The following is an 18214-nucleotide window of genomic DNA, read 5'->3' on the forward strand; positions in this document are numbered from 1 at the left end:
GTGCCATAGCCTTGCTCAGCCCTGGTAAAGAGCTGAGGAGCAGCAGCTCAGGGGTTCACCAGCCCTGCACACATCACAGGGGTGAGGAGCACTTTGTCCCCATCCCACTTCTCCTGGTGACCTTCACACTCCCACGTAAATCCCACAGATTCACACAGGTCTCTGGGAGCAGGATTCACCTCAGAGCCTTCAGCCACACTGGGTGCCAGCTAAGGTACTGACTGGGGAGCCCCACAGAGAATATTTGTCAATAGAACCTGACCCAGCTTTCCTGGACCCTCTGACCGAGGACAAGCAAGCAGAATTTGTGTGAAATCTGTGTCATCCCCATCGCAGAACCCAAAAGCATTACAGAAACTCAGTCCCTTGCAGCCGTGCATGAGCAAAGCAAGAAAACAATAAGGTTTGATTTCCCATCATCTGTTAAGAAGAAAGGAAAAAGTTCTTGGCTGTTGGAAAAGCACTGCAGATCTGGAGAAGAGAGTGCTCAGCACCTGTGCTTTACAAGCCAGAGGTCCTTTCGTTTACGGGAGGAAAGCACCTCCCTAATAGCCAAAGGAATGCTGAGGCACAGCACCCTACAAACTCTCCTTTCCATCTAGGGATATTAAAGAGCAAATCCCAGTTTCAAGAGGGGTGCAGGGCATGGAAACTGCTGCTGAGGTATTTAAGTGGTTTCTCTAGACCAAGCGACTGTAGCATGACTATGATGGAAGGAGTTAATAGACACTGAAATTGTTTTATTAAGTAGATTTGCCAGAATTTACTGATTATTAAACCTCATTAGCCGGGGACTTGTACTCCATGTTCTTCCCCAGTTGCTGCCTGCTGCCTGCTGGATACACGGACGGATGCTGGAGAGATTATTTCTAAGCCCTTCCCCCTTCCCTCTCCCCTCCTCTTCCAGGGCCACACTGACAGTCCCGGGGGAAAGAGAGGAGAGACAGGGAGAGTGCAAGATCCACCAGCTCTCTCTCAGCATCTTTCAGCAGGAAGCCCCAGGAGCCCAGGAGAGGAGCTGCCCCTCGGGACACCTTCGCCGAAGATCCTTAGCACAACATATGTTACATGAACACGCGCGGCTGCTTTCCCCTTCCAGGAAAGAAGGAGAGAAGGAGGAAGAGGAAAGAGACAGCCAGCTCCAGAGTGCTCCAGCGCTTTCCCATGTAACCAACCCTGGAGAACCCCCCCAGGAGCTCCTGCCGGACCCTGCTCCGCGGGCGGCATGTGAGCATCACCTGCGGGGCAGCGTCGCTCCCGGCAGCTGCCCCTGCTCGGCTGGTAAGTGACTTCGGGCAACTTTCCTTGCAGTGCTCGCACTTGGCTGACTTGGGGTAAAAAAAGTGCTTTTTAATCTCCAGAGACTACGGACAAAACCAGGGGTTTGTCCTTGAAAGGAGGCGGGGAGTGCTTCAACTGCTGCCCCGCTCCCAGCTGATAAGACACTTTCTGCCTGCTTAAAAAAAGTTTTCTCCGCGGTGGGCAAAGGTTTCCCTCCAACTTCTCAGCAATTTGCGGTGGCGCGAGGTCGGGTTGATAACAATAATTATCATTTAGACAGCACTTTCCCACTTAAGGCATTTTGTAAACCTCTCCCAGATAATCCTTGCAATCCCCCCGAGAGGCAGAACGGGCGTGCAGCGAGAGGCAGAGGAACCACGATCTGAGCAGTCCAGTTAAAGCAATTAGGAACTTTGCATCCAGCTGATGGCAGGTAATTGACCACTCCATCTCTAATAACTATTAAGCAGCTTAGTTGAGTCAGCGCGTGGTTAAGGGTTTATAGAAATAAGAAAGTGAAGCGACAACGACCGGAAAACACCGATCTAACGATGCCCTAGACCTCCCGGGGAAGAGCCCGAGGTGTTCCCTGTTGGATTTGCAGGCATCCGAGGCTCGGTGATAATTATGAATGAGGCTGTAGCTCTGCTCTGTGCCTGTGTTGCCAGACAACCAATGAGGCTGCAAAGCAAAGCTCATTCACAGACTGCAGGTTTCGGGAAGAAGCACAGAGGTGACTTGTACTTACAAAACAGGCACTCATTAATTTTGTGGTTGAGGAAAGTGGCTGGAAACACCTTTTCTCTTGCAGTAACCTCTGCTATGTTTTCTCCTCCTCCCTGTATCTTCTGGCTGACAGCTCCCCCTGCTCTGATGCCATTCTGGATGTCCCGGTGAGAACTCTTAGAGATGCCTATTCTCTCCAGAGGCAGTGACCAAGACTATAGTAACATTAGCTACAACTCGTGTAATTCCTTGAGCCACCTCCTTCCCATCTGCGTGGAAACCCCTTCTGTCAAGGGCGTCCATTACCAGAGAGCCAGGAGGATTTACCACCCTGAACAAGTGTCTGCAGTTGATCTAAAGACAGAGATCATGATCAACGTCGGAGGCATCAAGTACCTGCTGCCTTGGAGTACTTTAGATGAGTTTCCCCTGACCAGACTGAGCAAACTAAAGCTTTGCAGCAGCTACGAAGAAATCATCCAGCTGTGTGACGATTACGATGAAGACACCCACGAGTTCTTCTTTGACAGGAACCCCAACGCTTTTGGGATGATTGTCAGCTTCCTAGCAGCGGGGAAGCTGATGCTCTTGAGAGACATGTGTGCCTTGTCTTTCCAGGAGGAGCTGAGGTACTGGGGCATTGAGGAATCCAACCTGGAGAACTGCTGCTTTCGGAAACTGTTCCAGAAACTGCAGGAGCTGGCCGAGATACGCAAGGAAGAGGAGCTCCGGAGGAGCAAGGAAGCCTCGTGTGTCTTGGATGAGAAAACCAGATTTGGACAGTTCATGAACAGACTCAGAGATATGGTGGAAAATCCCCAGTCAGGACTGCCAGGCAAAGTTTTTGCTTGTCTCTCCATCCTCTTTGTGGCCACCACAGCTGTAAGCCTTTGTGTGAGCACAATGCCAGACTTAAGAGCTGAAGAAGACAGGGTAAGTCAGTCTTTTTTAACTGGTCTAACCACAGAATTAATGAAACAGTCTGTGACAGAAAACGCAGCAATGGCTTAAATTAGTTCTATCATTTTCAAGGTGATATCATGTTAAGAATAATGGGAATAAATATTGTACTGATTTTTAGCTAAAATACAAGAAAGCTTTTGGACAGAGCAGATATTTCAGCTCTCCAGTATAGGACTGCTTTTCCTTCTTGAGAAGCAGCTGCCAGTGTAAGATTAACTTGTTAGCACTGAGACTCTCAAACTGACATTGTGGAGTTTCCAAGATGCTTCACTCTCTAGTTACAAGCAGTCTCTCCTTTGGACACATCAGCTACAGAAATATTTTCCTCTGACATCTTTGCTTTTAAAACAGCTGGGTACCTTCCCGTGTGATAAAAGATTCAGGTGCTTAAAGAGGAAGAAATATTAATTAATTTTTATATGTTACGTTTCAGAAGTTGCATAAAGATTGAAGGATGAGAGGCAGATAAAGTATTTTTGCACATGCTGATACTTAAAAGCTGTGCCTCCAAAAATCACAATTCCATGCTAAGAGAATCCTGTATTTGCCCCACATATATGTAGATATTGTAGGAACAATACCAAACACTATCTGAACTGCTAACTGCCTTTAAACCCTTCTCAAAGAACTCATCCACATTAATTCAGGGCAAATAAATCAAGCCCGTATCACACATAAAAGATCTTCTCCATAACATTGCTGTAAATATTTCAGCATTTAAAAGATTTATTTTTGTAATAATGAACCAGAGGAAAGTCAGAATCCAAAGTTATTTCAGACATGGCAACGTCCAAATTCATCAAATTACCTTGACTAATCTCTATCATGAATCCTGCACTTCATTTGCAAATTGCCCTTCCAAAAGTGCTGAGGAAATCTGTGTGAAATAAACTCCCTGCTGTAAGACAAGACACTCCTCAGAGTGTCATATATTGATGAACAAAGTCATTTTTACATTTATAGCACAGCCTGGTGTGTACAATACAAAAATCTGTACCTATTTTACTGCTCAAGCCCTTGGTTGAAGCAGCCTTGTCATGGTTAAAATGTGTCCTGGTATTTGATGTCTCTGAGTAAAACTGAGGATTGCGCAGAAGGCTGAAACCTAAGATCATTCCCTGTTCCATTTTAACCCCTTGGATACTAACTTCCATTTGCTCAGGAAGGCTCTAACCTTTCAGGAATAAGCCTGGTGCTCTTGCAGTCTTCCTCAGCTATTACTTTTTGGCTGAAAAAAGGAAAAACTGTGTTCACAGGAAAAGCTGTTAACACTGTTCCAATGCTTCTTCCAAGGAAGCACTTTAAATATAGAACATCCTTCTTCCAGCTTGATGTACAAACATTACAAACTCTGCTCCAGCAAGTGCTTCCTACTAACTTTGTTAATGGAAGTGGCTTGATGCTTTTTATCTTCATTTCCCAACCACTGCAGAAAAAGCTTTGATAAGTAAGTCCCATGCAAAAGAACCAGCACATGAGCAGAGCTCAGCTAGATGTAAGAGGTTGTGTGTTTTAAAAATAATTAACTAAGTTAGAAAGAAAAGCATGCTGAGGGTTATAAGTGTGTCTGGGAGCTGCAGTGAAGCTGCTGCTCCTGGATTTCCTATAAAACACAGATGACATTACCTCTTAATAGATTTGCATATATACTACTACTTTAAAAACAAGCAAACTGCATCAAAACAATCTCAAAAGATGGATTGGTTCAAGTGCAGGGGAGAGGATGAAGGATGAACTTGAGGAAAGGACCACATTTGTCCAAATATTTGGAAACATTCCATTGTTTACACTTACAGCACCAGCCTAATGCACTTTGTCATCATGCCCCAGAAGCACAGAGTATTAAAAGTCCTATTCTTTGAATTATGTGATGTTCTCCCAGAGGAAACAGAGGGGAATATATGAGACAAAAGAGTCATGCCTTGTGGAAAAGCAGAGAATCTGAACTACTAAAGAGCAGTGTCTGCATCCGTAGATTCCCATCCCTAAATTCTTAACCTGCAACAACTATGATTTTCTTACTGGGATCTCAAAAGAGCATTTTAACTAGAGCTGGACAGATAACTCCATGAAGTTAATTGACTGAAATTAGGACTTCTTGGCTGCAGCTGAGTCATATTCAGCAAATTGCAACTCTCCGTTGATTTGTAACTCAGAACTGTTCACTGACCTCAGACAGGGAGTGCAAGGTGGGGCCACATTTACCAGGAACCTAAGACAGGCATGCAGGATCTGAAATTTTTCCTTTTTGGGCTGAACACAAAGATGATTCGATATCTGGTTGCCCAGTGACAGAAAACAGTCAAATTCCTTCACAAAGTTTCTGAACAAACTGAAATTCCACACCTGAATTAAAAAATGCCCTGTCCTGAGGTTTATTCAATTCTGAGTTAAAGCTTGTAAAGCCTCTGTGGTAAATGTCCTTAAAAGTACTTCAAGGATCCATTTTCCAATGTCACCAACACTGGAAATTGAATTTATCCATATTATCCATTCTGAAAAACAGACAAAAAAGGCTTTACCTCTGCTGCACATGTACCACTCTAGGGTCCTGTTCCTCCTCGTCACAGCCTCATTAAGAGAGTGGAAACTGGCTGGACTCCAGCTCAGGAAGGATCAGAGCAAAAAAAATAAAGGAAAAAAAAAGGAAAAATAATGCAAGGTGACTTCCACTTCACTCACTTGGCTCAGAGGCTGCTGATCCCACCCTGCAGGCACAGCAGATCCCTTGTTCTTTTAGCAGCTGCTAAACCAGGTCTGCTCAGAAAGGAGAAAAGCTGCCTGGGCAGGCAGAAGAGCAACCAGGAGTCCTCACTATGCGAGGGAAAGTGAAAACTCCGGTCTGCCTCCGGGAGAGGGATGGCAGGGAGCCAAGAGAGAGCATCTGCATCAGGGAAACCCAGTCACCCTGGCAACCAGAGGGGAGGGATGGAGCCATCGCCAGGGGCAGCAGAGGGGAGCGGAGGGGGAGCTTAAAGTCAGGAATGCAGCTGAAAGCGAAATAAAGAAGGAGTTCTTGTACCTGGCACCATGAACACACTCCAGAATACGTCAAATGGCATTTAGGAACCTCCTCAGGAAAGCAAAACACAGAGATTTGGGCAAACAGTTCTGTAAGTTTATATCACATAAGCACAGGCCGTGAATCCCCACCCAGAGAGAACAGCCTCAGGTGAAGGGTGCACCAAAAGTTCAGCAAAACTGTAGAGCAGCAAATGAACAGCTCTGGTGAGCTCAAGTTTAAGTCTGACCATGACATAAATGCACAAAAGGTTTTATCACTTATGAGGCTAAGGAAAGAAGAGTCATCAGTAACAAGGTTCTGTTATTTAGGCATAAAACAACGGAATTATCACATTCTCCAGGGGCAATGTATCCTTGACCATGGCATTTGCATCTGTTCTTTATGGAGATCAAACTGTCTTTGGTTAAGAAGCAGATTTAGTATCATCAATGTGTAGTAATCGAGGCACGTAGAGATAGGAAAAAAGGCATATTTGGAGGTGAGGAAATCTGTTTTTGTTCTGACCAGGCAGCTTGAGAGAACTGCAAATCTGAACTGGAGACCAAGCATACAGGACAGGAAAGCTGAAGTGACAAAATTCACCAGTATTACCCTCAAACGAAAGAATTCAGATCATCCCACTAGAGACAAGGCAGAAGTCCCACCAAAGTCCCCCAAAAGTCCCAGTCCCACACAAGAGTCACAATCAGGATCTAAGGGGAGGTCACTGAAACAGTGACTGCTCAGCACATCCAACCCAAAGGAAGGAAACATCATTTCACCAGAAAACTGTGGAATAAAACCACTGCAGAAGAGTCTGGAGAGGGAGAACACTTTGAAGTACTCTTGGGACTTTCCTTAGGACAAGACGTTTCATTTAATGAGTCCCTAAAATTGGCATCCTCTAGAGAAATGACTCAGCAGAAAGGCTACAGCAAGGTCTGCACTTCAAGAAGGCAGCAAATTAAGGTCAGGGGGAAGAAAACCCCCAGATATTTCCGTTCCCTGACCTTGTTACTACTAATTTTTGTATTTGCTCTTAGCTGACCTTGAGAAGCTTGATATTGCTTTAGGTATTTTATAGGACCTAATGACACATGACCAACATGAGCTGCAGCCACTGTTGTTTCATGTGAAGATTTTATCCTGAAATTCACAATACTCATTTTTTTTAAAGCTTCTTTTCCTGGGATCATTTGATTATGTGAAAACCAAATTCCCTTTAAAAGAGTAAGCTTTTAGTCTCTGATTGCACTCTAGAATCCAGAAAACATGAACAGATGAGGAGAACCCAGTACTTAACACATAGAACTACTTCTAAATTATTTTTTTTTTGTTCCACACCATGATTCTGGAGGCCCTGATTAGTTTTTTTCCATGCTTGATGCTGCTGAAGTTTTCTGTATGATACCAAAGAATATTTGGCTTGCACACTGGAGGAAACTGCCAAGAAGCAAGTTTTCTTTAAAACTGGAATAATTTTACTTTACAGGGGAAAAAACCCAATTTATTTGCCTTACTGTGAAGAGAAAGAAAATGCAGTGCTCATTTAAAGTGTAAGACTATAAAGGCATATGTGTACATGCCTAGCTATAAATACACTGCTATATACATATGACTTGAAATTACTTAGAACAAAATAAAGCTTTGGCTTTATTGCATCTGCTCAAGCACTTTATTCTGGGTTTTTATCAGGTCACTTTCTGTAGACAATCCCTCTCCTAAATTATCCAAGAGTCCAGGGCAATTTTGATTCCTTCTGACCATTTTGGTCAGCAAGGAGTGTAGGAAAATGTGCTTCACTGGAGCACCAAAAACCTCCTGGTCTAGGTGTACTCAGCACAGCTGATTTATGTGCTCCATGGACTGAATTAGCTAAATTAATAATGATTGAAGAAAGATTAAATAAGAAGCCACTAAACAACAGAAATCAGAATGTTCAAGCCTGGGACTTTGATGTATATTTATTTATAAATTATTGGGATCTTTATGGGATCTGCCTTTTTTTGAGGTCAGAAACACCAGGAGCTTTGACCTTCAAATTGCACCATTATGTTAAGACCCTGATTTCAGAGTTCCACATGATAAGTGACCATTTCCCAGGCACCCCCACCCAGAATTGCATAACTCAGCACTGAGTCTGTTCTGTACAACACTGATAAAGTTCGTATCACTTAAGCCCTGCTCTCCACAGCCACTGCGGGGGTGGTCGCCGCTGACCATCTGGGCCCCAGCTCACCCCCCCTGCCACACAAAATAAATGTCTGCACAAACTCCTGACCCTCCAGGGAGGGAAAGGATCCTGCCTGGCTTTCCAAAGCCATGGTCCAGTGTTCAGAAAGCACAGTTAGACATTATTAGTTTGCCTTATGCTCATTCCCTTTTGGCTGTGTTCCAGCAGCGCTCAGGCTCTGAGCTTTGCATGCCATCCTGGGGGGACACCCAGCTGTTCCAGCTGTTCCAGCTGTTCTGCACTGGGCAGTGCACCAACAGCTGTGCCAGCACATGTGTCCCTCACTGGGAACCAGGATTTCTTTCCCCTCTTGCTGCTTTTAGAGTTGTAATCGTTACAAAGGGGCCGAAGCCTGTTCACTCTCCTCACCTGACTCACCTCAGGGGGCTCAGCACAGATGAGTGTTTAATAAATGCCTTCTTTGGGAAGATGGGTGTTCCCCTTCATGGAGCCATTCCATCTCTGCAAAACTCTGTTTGAAACGAATTCATCCTCCAAGTTCCTTCCCACAGTGTCAGCACCTCCTCTGAGCACCAGTATTTTCCCTAATAACAGATTCAACCATACTGGGGACCCTCTGTACTCCCTGTACTAAACAGTTACAATAAGAAGGAATTTCTGTCCCAAAGAATTTACAGTACAGTGAGAAAAGAAACAAAGAAACAGTAATAGGCAAAATGCTTTGACCAGCAGCAAAATTGTCAGTTGAAGGTTATCCTCCCACATCCCAGATATCCTCCTTGTCATTTTGATTATACCACTCTTCACAGTTACACAATTAAGTCTGCTAGATTCCTTACTAGAAAAACAAGAAAAAGCTTATTCTTTCTCACCTTTCCCCTAACACCAACACTCTGGAGTCCTGCTTTAAATCAAATTCAGATTCTTCAGACTGACTCTCACAGTGTTTGCAGACTAAGGATCCAAGTTTAAAAGTTAATTGAAACATTTTATTTTAAGTACGTTTCTGCCCCAGAGGGGATAATTATTTGTTGGACATAGAGCAATAATTTCTTTCTGTCTTCTTTCTAATGTCCACATTAATACAATACCAGTATTAGCTTAGTTTCCTCAAATGTTGTAGTAATTGTTTTCCTAAGGCCAGGCTTCTCTCCCATCAAGTAGGACAAGTGGGAACTCGTTGTGTTCTCAGAATATGCAGCACTGCTTTAACAAGCTCATCATTCCCTAAATCAGGTTAGAGTCTCTTTCTCAGCAGCCTGTAACCTTCTGACTTTATTGCATCAACCTGAAACCATAAATCCAGGTGCTGATGTGATCCATAACACAGGGTTTTCAAACTCTCCCTACCCATCATTTGATTCAGCAGAGCGTGGTTTAATTATTCAAATAGCAGCGTCAATGCGGCCGCAGTGATTCAGCAGAACCTGCAGCACTGCAGCTGGATCCCGCAGCCCAGGTATGCAGGGAACACGGATTGGCACCACATTTCCTAACCAAGCCATCCCTTCACAGCCAAAGGGGATTTCTCCCTTGTGTCTGTTCATTTCCTGCTGCCGGTGGGATAAGAACAGCCTGGAGCCAGCTGGGAACATCAGTTCCCTACACCGAGGTCTTGCTCTGCCTCTGCTCCTGCCTAACCCATCTCTAGACTTGCAGCCCGCCCGCATTCCCACTGCCTTGGATCTGTGGGCAGGCAAGAGCGTGAACCAAAGCTTGTTTTCCCACTATCCCATTAGTTCATGTTTTCCCTGCAGAGGGAATTGCTCAGGGAGGAGTTCTAGACCAGGATGCACTGCCCAGATTTAACTCTGAGAAGTGAAAAAGGCTGGAACACAGCCCCTGACCCAGGAAATGGCAACCTTGGGTTTAGAGAGGGAAATTCCTGCCAGTTTCACTTCTAAATCCTGCACCTAGAGGGCTGACTGGTTTTGGCCAAAGGGCCAGGCTGCAGGAAGAGCAGTCACGCTGGGATAAGTGCTGGACAGCACAAGCTGGCAGAAGGCAGGCTGGGAGCCACAGTACAGGCTGATCCCATCTGCTGCCACTCCAGTGGACACTGGCCTCTGTCCACAAAGCAGTGTGTGCATCACAGCAAGGATCTGAGCAGCAACTTGGCCATGCCAAACAAAACCTGGGCCTGCCAGGATAAATTTAGCAGATGTGAACCGTGACCTTGCATCAGCCACGGAGCCAGGCACGCTCCTGGTGTGACCGGTGACGTTCTGGCAGTGTCCTTCCACTGCAGAGGGATAAGGAGGTGCAGGTCCTGTGTCTTTTAGGACTTCAGGACTCCAGTAGAATGGAGCATATGCTCTATGGGCTCCTTCCCTGCCTGGTTCTGGCTCCATCAGGTATGGGTCACTGAGCACCAGGACTGCCTTTCCTCGGGAGCAACCACTGCTGCATCTCGGGCGGAGCTGGCTGGGAACGGGGCTCAGACCCTTTCAGTCCATTGCTCATTTGTTTTATGATGATGAGCCAGCTGGTTCCCATAAACATGCCCCGGGAATAACAGTGTTTGCACACAGTGCTTCAGTCATGACTTCTAGCTGGGTTCAAGGACTTTTATCAGCTTGGTTCATAAATAACACGAGATGCCCTTCTCACAAGTGTGCTGTGTGAGCAGCATAGATACCTTGTCCTGAGGTACACATTGATTTCCACTCTAAAGCTCTGGAAATATGGCATGATTGTGAAATAATCCAGATACTGATCAAGCTGGGCTTATCAGCAAAGTGTTCTACGAGCATTGGAGGAACTTTTGCTATTTAACTTGGGAATAGATCATTTGACACAAGAAACACTTGTGTCACACTGACACCATCCTGAGCAGTGTTCACTGGCAAGCACAGGAAGGAGACCACGGGAAGTGCTGTAGTTTTGCTTGTTTTACATCTCAGACTCCACCCCGTTTATAGAAGGTGGGAAATCCCAAATTACTCACCACAGCAAACAGGCTCAGATTGCTGCCAATAAACTTCCACTTAGAGTCGATCACACCAAGGGCAGAAAGTTGGTACTGATCCAATTTTATCCTCACACAGCTGCAGCACTGCACTCCCAACATAATGGGAATAACAGGATTTCTTTACTTGTACTTCAGATTAAGAGGGAATAAAGGGCAAATATCCACTGCAAAAGGTATTGGGGTAAATCTCTGGCAGTAGGAAAGTAATTGGTGGATCAGGTAATGATTCAGAACAAGCTTTTGATTGTAAAGTGTCTTAGAGTGCAGAAATGTGGGACACAAATGATCAGCACAGAGCAGACCCTGAAGGAACCAGAGTGGTTCCTTGGTACTGTCATTTATTCAATAATAATACATTTTTTTCTTGTCTAGAACACATAAAAAAGTGAGCAGCATCTGCAAACCAGCATGGATAGATGAGAGATACATTCTGCAGGGGAAATTCTGATTCAGTCTCCCTGGGCATTACTAAAATTATTGATGCATGTAAAGATATTATGTTCACTAGATGAGATTTATACCTGTTGTAAGTTAGGTTAGCACTGCACAATTCTGGGATCTGATTTTGTTTTTTATCCTAGATGTCATTACACTTAAATTAATGTTTCCTGACAAATTAAGAGGCCAGATAATTTATCTCTTTTTATCTTGTGAGTGGCACATATCTCAAGCGCATTTAGCTGGAATTCACAATTAGTGAACCAATTTGTTTTTTGCTGCCCCATCCCTGGAAGTATCCAAGGCCAGCTTGGACAGGGCTTGGAGCAACCTGGTCTTTAAGGTCCCTTCTATCCAGACCATTCTTGGATTCTGTGAGTGGAAAACAGAAGCCAGGGGAGTTGCCTTGGGCCACTGTTTCCTCGGGCTGTTGAGGGAACTGGGCTCAGTACTGTTCTTCTATTTGTTCTTCTATTTGTTCTTCTATTTTGTTATGAACCTATATTTTTTTCCCATTTAAGGAGAAATTAACAGAAATATCCTAACATGAGCAATCCCACTGTAATGCCATAAACACAACAAGCACATAAGAGAACATGGAAAATAAGCCCCTCTCTTATACACCAGAGGGGAATAATGAAAAGGAAGCTTGAATTGCTGACTATCTCTGGTGGTAGAGGAGCTTGAAACAACTCCTTTGCTTCTTTGAGGTGGTTTATAAGTCTATGAAACCACTCAGTATTTCAGGCATCAGGCTCAGTATACATCTTTTTACACACAAAATACTGTTTCATTCATTGCTGAGCCAAATGTTCATTTCACACAGAAGATCAATACCAGGCACTCATTTTATTACATTTATATCATAGGTTGTAGAATTTCTGCTGGAGGGAAGTTCCATAAATCCTGATAAAGTCTTGCATTGTTGAAAAGTAAATCTGCAGGGTGAATAAAGAGTTACATACTCACTGCTGGGCCTGTCATAGCTGTTCTCCCATCAAAGTCAGTGGCAAGTAGAGTACTGATTGAAGCTATGGTGGTATAAAACATGTCAGGGGGTTTTGCTGGAAAAGAACACTCCCAAAAAATAAAAAATAAAAATAAAAATGAAAATAAAAATAATAAAAATAAAAATAAAAATAAATAGAACCTCATCTTCCCCTCTTGCTCACAGTCAGCACCACACCAGCTTGGAGCTTTTAGAGCTCCCACTCCACCATGCGTAAAACTGCAGCAGGAGGAGAAAGACCCCGGTGAAAATTTGACCCAAAGATCTGGAAATAAAAGCTCAGAATTCTGCTCTAGTTAATGGTGAGGTGGAGGGAGGGAGTTTGTTGTGGTTTGTGTTGGTAGGTGCTGAACACAAGAATATCCCAAATGTGTCTGGTTTGTTCAGAAAGATGAATTGTATAGAAGTTGTTGTGGCACAGAGATTTCTTTTTTGGACGTTTAGGCAAAAAAATCCTGTCATGGATCAGAGTATTTGGGCCATACTGAAAGTAACTAATGGGAATGTGGTGGCAAAAATATTGAAATCTCCCACTGACACAGGGGCATCAGTATTCCAGTGAGAACAGAGATTTGAAGTCACTGTGCTCTGCCTGTTCTTTGGACAACAGTTCTGAGAGCAACATAAAACACTGAGGTGTAAAAATCCTCAAAACTACTGGGAGAAACAGAAGTCAGCTTTGGTGCTTAATATTTCCTTTTTCCCCCCACTCTTATTTCAACATTTGCTGCTTTTGAACAGGATGTTCAAAAGGATGAAGGATGTTTGAAGAGACTGACATTAGAGAGGGATATTCTACATAAATCAAGTCAGGTGCATTCCATAATATATACAAATGTTCCTAATATATAAAACATTCACATGCAAACTCATGGGATGAAATCCATCTCCCAGTGTAAAGCCAATGAACATGTTCTCATTATGCTGACAGCATAAATTGCCTCCTCTAAGTAAATATAAATTTCCATAGGGAATACTGAGGTCACTGAGGGTGGCAAGAATTAAAAATCTCCCAACCAGTCTCTACATTGCTACACCTTGAAATTTCACACTCAGTCCAAAAGACACCCTACATCTTATTGGTTAAACCTTCCAGCAACCAAAATGTCTTTTCCTCTAGTTTCTAAGGAAGGTATAGGGAAAATCCCATGATGATCTGAGAGCAATGTCACCTGCAAATATCTAAAGGTAAATAAATAACAGATGTACTGGAAATTCAGCCCAGTTAACAAAAAATAAAATAAATCTTGAGGGGAGCAATGAATAATTCAGAGGCCACATCGCTGGAGTGACCAGAGGCAGGTCTGTGCAGAGTCCAGGCTGCAGTGCACAAATAATTCAGGGCTCAGAAAGAGTGAGCACTACATAACACAACTGCTGATTGCAGGCAATCTTATCAAGCCCAGTCAGCAGCTCTGCAAACATCAGTGCACTCCAGCACTGACTGCAAATGGAGCCACAGCCTGACCCGACATGCAGAGCTCTGGCAGGGCCAAGCCTTCATTAGCTTTTGTAGTGTTTCATTTTAGGGGTAAAATATGGCATTGACAGTTTACTGTGCAGAAAGGAAAAATCCCCAAATGGTGCTACAGAGCTAAATTGTTCTGAGGGTTAGGCAGGGTAAAACACACTCGTGAGGGGGGAACCTCAGCTGGCCAATTCTAGAACACAAAAAGACTTGTTACTCCCAAGTGCAGCAGAAAGTGGGAATTACTCAGGACTTAACAGCCTGCATGCCAGGACTTCATACAGAGATGGGTTTCATTCAAGTAGGCTGGAAGAAGCAACACAGTAAAATGAGGCAGGTAGAGAGATCTGCTCATTCAGCTATTTCCTGCACTCAATATTCTCTGTACAGCACCGAAGGACAGCTGCCACACTACCTGTGAGCTGCGACTTGTTTATCTCTGGTACCAGCTACTCAGGCAGATCCTTATTGCTTCTCCCTCAGTGTTTTTGGATACTGGTTCACAGACTGTTCTTTTATTTATTTCCCTCTCTGTTTCATGTCAGGGTGAGTGTTCCCAGAGGTGCTATTACATCTTCGTCATCGAGACCATCTGCGTGGCTTGGTTCTCCCTGGAGTTCTGCCTCCGGTTCATCCAGGCGAGGAGCAAGTGTCAGTTCTTCAAAGGACCCCTGAACATCATTGACTTCGTGGCCATTTCCCCCTACTACGCCTCCCTCATCTTCTCCGAGGACGACTCCAGCAAGCAGGAGGACAGGCCAAGCAGCAACTCGTACCTGGAGAAGGTGGGCTTGGTGCTACGGGTTTTACGTGCCTTGAGGATCCTGTACGTCATGCGCCTTGCCCGGCACTCCCTGGGCCTGCAGACCCTGGGCCTCACCGTGCGCAAGTGCACGCGGGAATTCGGGCTGCTGCTGCTCTTCCTGTGCGTGGCTGTCACCCTGTTCTCCCCCCTGGTCTACCTGGCCGAGAATGAGTCCGGCAGGGTGCTGGAATTCACCAGCATTCCCGCCTCCTACTGGTGGGCCATCATCTCCATGACCACCGTGGGCTACGGAGACATGGTCCCGCGGAGCGTGCCGGGCCAGATGGTGGCTCTCAGCAGCATCCTCAGCGGGATCCTCATCATGTCCTTCCCCGCAACGTCCATATTCCACACCTTCTCCCACTCCTACTCCGAGCTGCGCAAGGAACACGAGCGGCTGCAGTCGCGGCTGAACCGCGCGAGAAACGCCAATCGCTCCGGTGAAAGCGACACCTTCAACGAGACTGACAGCCTGACCCTGGAGGGCCAGGCATCCCCCATCAAATACATCTACACAGGGAACTGAGCCTGGCATCCCCCATCAAATACATCTACACAGGGAACTGAGCCTGGCATCCCCCAACAAATACATCTACACAGGGAACTGAGCCCAGGTGTCCCCCAACAAATACATCTACACAGGGAACTGAGCCTGGCATCTCCCATCAAATACATCTACACAGGGAACTGAGCCTGGTGTCCCCCAACAAATACATCTACACAGGGAACTGAGCCTGGTGTCCCCCAACAAATACATCTACACAGGGAACTGAGCCCAGGTATCCCCCATCAAATACATCTACACAGGGAACTGAGCCTGGTGTCCCCCATCAAATACATCTACACAGGGAACTGAGCCCAGGTATCCCCCATCAAATACATCTACACAGGGAACTGAGCCTGGCATCCCCCAACAAATACATCTACACAGGGAACTGAGCCCAGGTATCCCCCATCAAATACATCTACACAGGGAACTGAGCCTGGCATCCCCCAACAAATACATCTACACAGGGAACTGAGCCTGGCATCCCCCAACAAATACATCTACACAGGGAACTGAGCCTGGCATCCCCCAACAAATACATCTACACAGGGAACTGAGCCTGGTGTCCCCCAACAAATACATCTACACAGGGAACTGAGCCCAGGTATCCCCCATCATATACATCTACACAGGGAACTGAGCCCAGGTATCCCCCATCAAATACATCTACACAGGGAACTGAGCCTGGTATCCCCCATCAAATACATCTACACAGGGAACTGAGCCCAGGTATCCCCCATCAAATACATCTACACAGGGAACTGAGCCTGGCATCCCCCAACAAATACATCTACACAGGGAACTGAGCCTGGCATCCCCCAACAAATACATCTACACAGGGAACTGAGCCTGGTGTCCCCCATCAAATACATCTACACAGGGAACTGAGCCTGGCATCTCCCATCAAATACATCTACACAGGGAACTGAGCCCAGGCGTCCCCCATCAAATACATCTACACAGGGAACTGAGCCTGGCATCTCCCATCAAATACATCTACACAGGGAACTGAGCCTGGTGTCCCCCAACAAATACATCTACACAGGGAACTGAGCCTGGCATCTCCCATCATATACATCTACACAGGGAACTGAGCCTGGCATCTCCCATCAAATACATCTACACAGGGAACTGAGCCCAGGTGTCCCCATCAAATACATCTACACAGGGAACTGAGCCTGGTGTCCCCCAACAAATACATCTACACAGGGAACTGAGCCCAGGTGTCCCCATCAAATACATCTACACAGGGAACTGAGCCTGGCATCCCCCATCAAATACATCTACACAGAGAACTGAGCCTGGCGTGGAGCGTTCCCAAAAACACCGACAGAAAGGTGCACGTGTGAACATCAGCAAAATACGCAAAGCAAAGCAACGACCCGGGTTACAGCACTATCCTCTCTCCTGGCATAGGTATAAGCAGCAGCCAACCCAACATGGCCAGCTCCAAAAAATCCCCATGGAGCTGGAGGTTGGGAGAATGTAAAAAATCAGAGTTTATTCAGTGATAAATGCTCATTCTTCTCTGACTACTAAGAAAAAACTTTGTCTCTACCACTCATGCATCTTGCTGATTACCTAATGCTGAATGAGTAACAAAGCCGGCTTCTGTTGGTGCAAACACACTTGTTATTTTATTTGCCTTTGAGTTTCCAATGTTCTTGCAATTAATACCTTGAGCCAGGCATTAGGACACATTCTTTCCGGGCTACACACTGGTGTGGTTATCCACAGCTCATCCACCAGGCATAGAGATACAAATCTGAATTCTGTATTTAAAGTCAGTAACAAGCTTAAAATAAAGGCCCTGTATGTGACAGCTTTCAAAGTTTGCCTGCAGCCAGACGATCAATCTGTAACTAACAAATTGCACTGCTTTGCATTAAACACATACTGTTTGCAAGAGCATTTGCTTGAAATGCATTTGTGGTCTGCAGACTGTAAACATATCTTACTAGACAGCAAAAGTCTTCAAATTTCTTTTTCATATATTTATTTAAAATAAAAACAAGGAATAAAAGAAGCCCAAGCTTATTGACCATATCAAAAAGCCTTGGTGTTATATTTTTTGTTGAATGGTGATGGTTTCTCTGGAAGAAAGATAAAAAATAGACTTCTTGAAAATGTGATGACAGCTCAGAAGTATCCAAAGGTATAAAGAGTAAAGAATGAGGGGAATGATTTCCAGAGAGGCAGTGGGAGTGATTTTCTGATGGGAATGGAAGATGCCCCCTTTGGGATATCCGTGTATAGCCAGAAGGAAGCAACAGGGTTTTGCAGAGGTCAGCAACACTCCTTTGTGGATAGTCTGGATGGTTTTGTGCAACTTGACCCTTTGGATGGTGTGAATGTGGTCAGTGAATTCCATACAGGTCATGAAGGCCAGGGGTGCACAGACACCTGTGTGCTCAGGGCCCCTGTCAGCCACAGTGGGAGAGCGCTCTTGATACCCACAGGACTCTGAATTTCAGGCATGTAGTTAAGCACTGAGATTAATCAAGGCCTAAATTAGCTTTTAATCAGTTTTTCAGCTTTCATTACTCCATTTCTTAAACCTTGCCAAGGTCCCCATGTCCCTGTGATGGGGCAAAGCTCAGTGAAGTGACCATTCACCAGGGCCAGCTTTTGGCAGGCACCACTCATGCCCAGCCTGGTGCTGTTGGAAGCCTGGGGACGCTTCCAGGCACTGCCCCATCTCCCATCTTGACACCTAAACCCAGTCACCTGCAGAGTTCTGCAGCTTCCTGCAGGCATTTGGGAGCCTTGGTGCTCAGATATTCCCCTCCCTCCTGCACAGCTGAAGTG

General features: G+C 45.3%; 1 protein-coding gene across 7 annotated transcripts; it reads left to right on the forward strand.

Moving 5' to 3' along the window:
* Positions 1-838: 838 nt before the first annotated feature.
* On the forward strand, positions 839-17429 carry KCNG4 (potassium voltage-gated channel modifier subfamily G member 4). Of its 7 annotated transcripts, XR_007206407.1 has the most exons (6): positions 839-1281; positions 1600-1714; positions 2141-2940; positions 14600-15679; positions 15805-16093; positions 16136-17429. XR_007206407.1 is itself a non-coding variant. In XM_048316933.1 (4 exons), exons 3-4 carry the CDS (start codon positions 2191-2193, stop codon positions 15383-15385), a joined length of 1536 nt encoding a protein of 511 aa, XP_048172890.1. In that variant the 5' UTR covers positions 839-1281; positions 1600-1714; positions 2141-2190; the 3' UTR covers positions 15386-15691. The 7 variants fall into 7 exon arrangements, 1 of the variants encoding a protein (XP_048172890.1); XR_007206406.1 differs by having other exon boundaries at positions 15805-17429; XR_007206408.1 differs by having other exon boundaries at positions 14600-15555; positions 15722-17429.
* The last annotated feature ends 785 nt before the right edge of the window (positions 17430-18214 follow it).

This window comes from Corvus hawaiiensis, chromosome 12 (genome assembly GCF_020740725.1).
Source record: "Corvus hawaiiensis isolate bCorHaw1 chromosome 12, bCorHaw1.pri.cur, whole genome shotgun sequence".
In the NCBI taxonomy this organism is placed as follows: Eukaryota; Metazoa; Chordata; class Aves; order Passeriformes; family Corvidae; genus Corvus; species Corvus hawaiiensis.

Coding starts and splice junctions, on each gene's coding strand:
- KCNG4 (XM_048316933.1), top strand. CDS start 2,191: ATGCCTATTCTCTCCAGAGGCAGTGACCAAGACTATAGTAACATTAGC. Junction 2,941..14,599: donor TAAGAGCTGAAGAAGACAGG/GTAAGTCAGTCT, acceptor GTTTCATGTCAG/GGTGAGTGTTCCCAGAGGTG.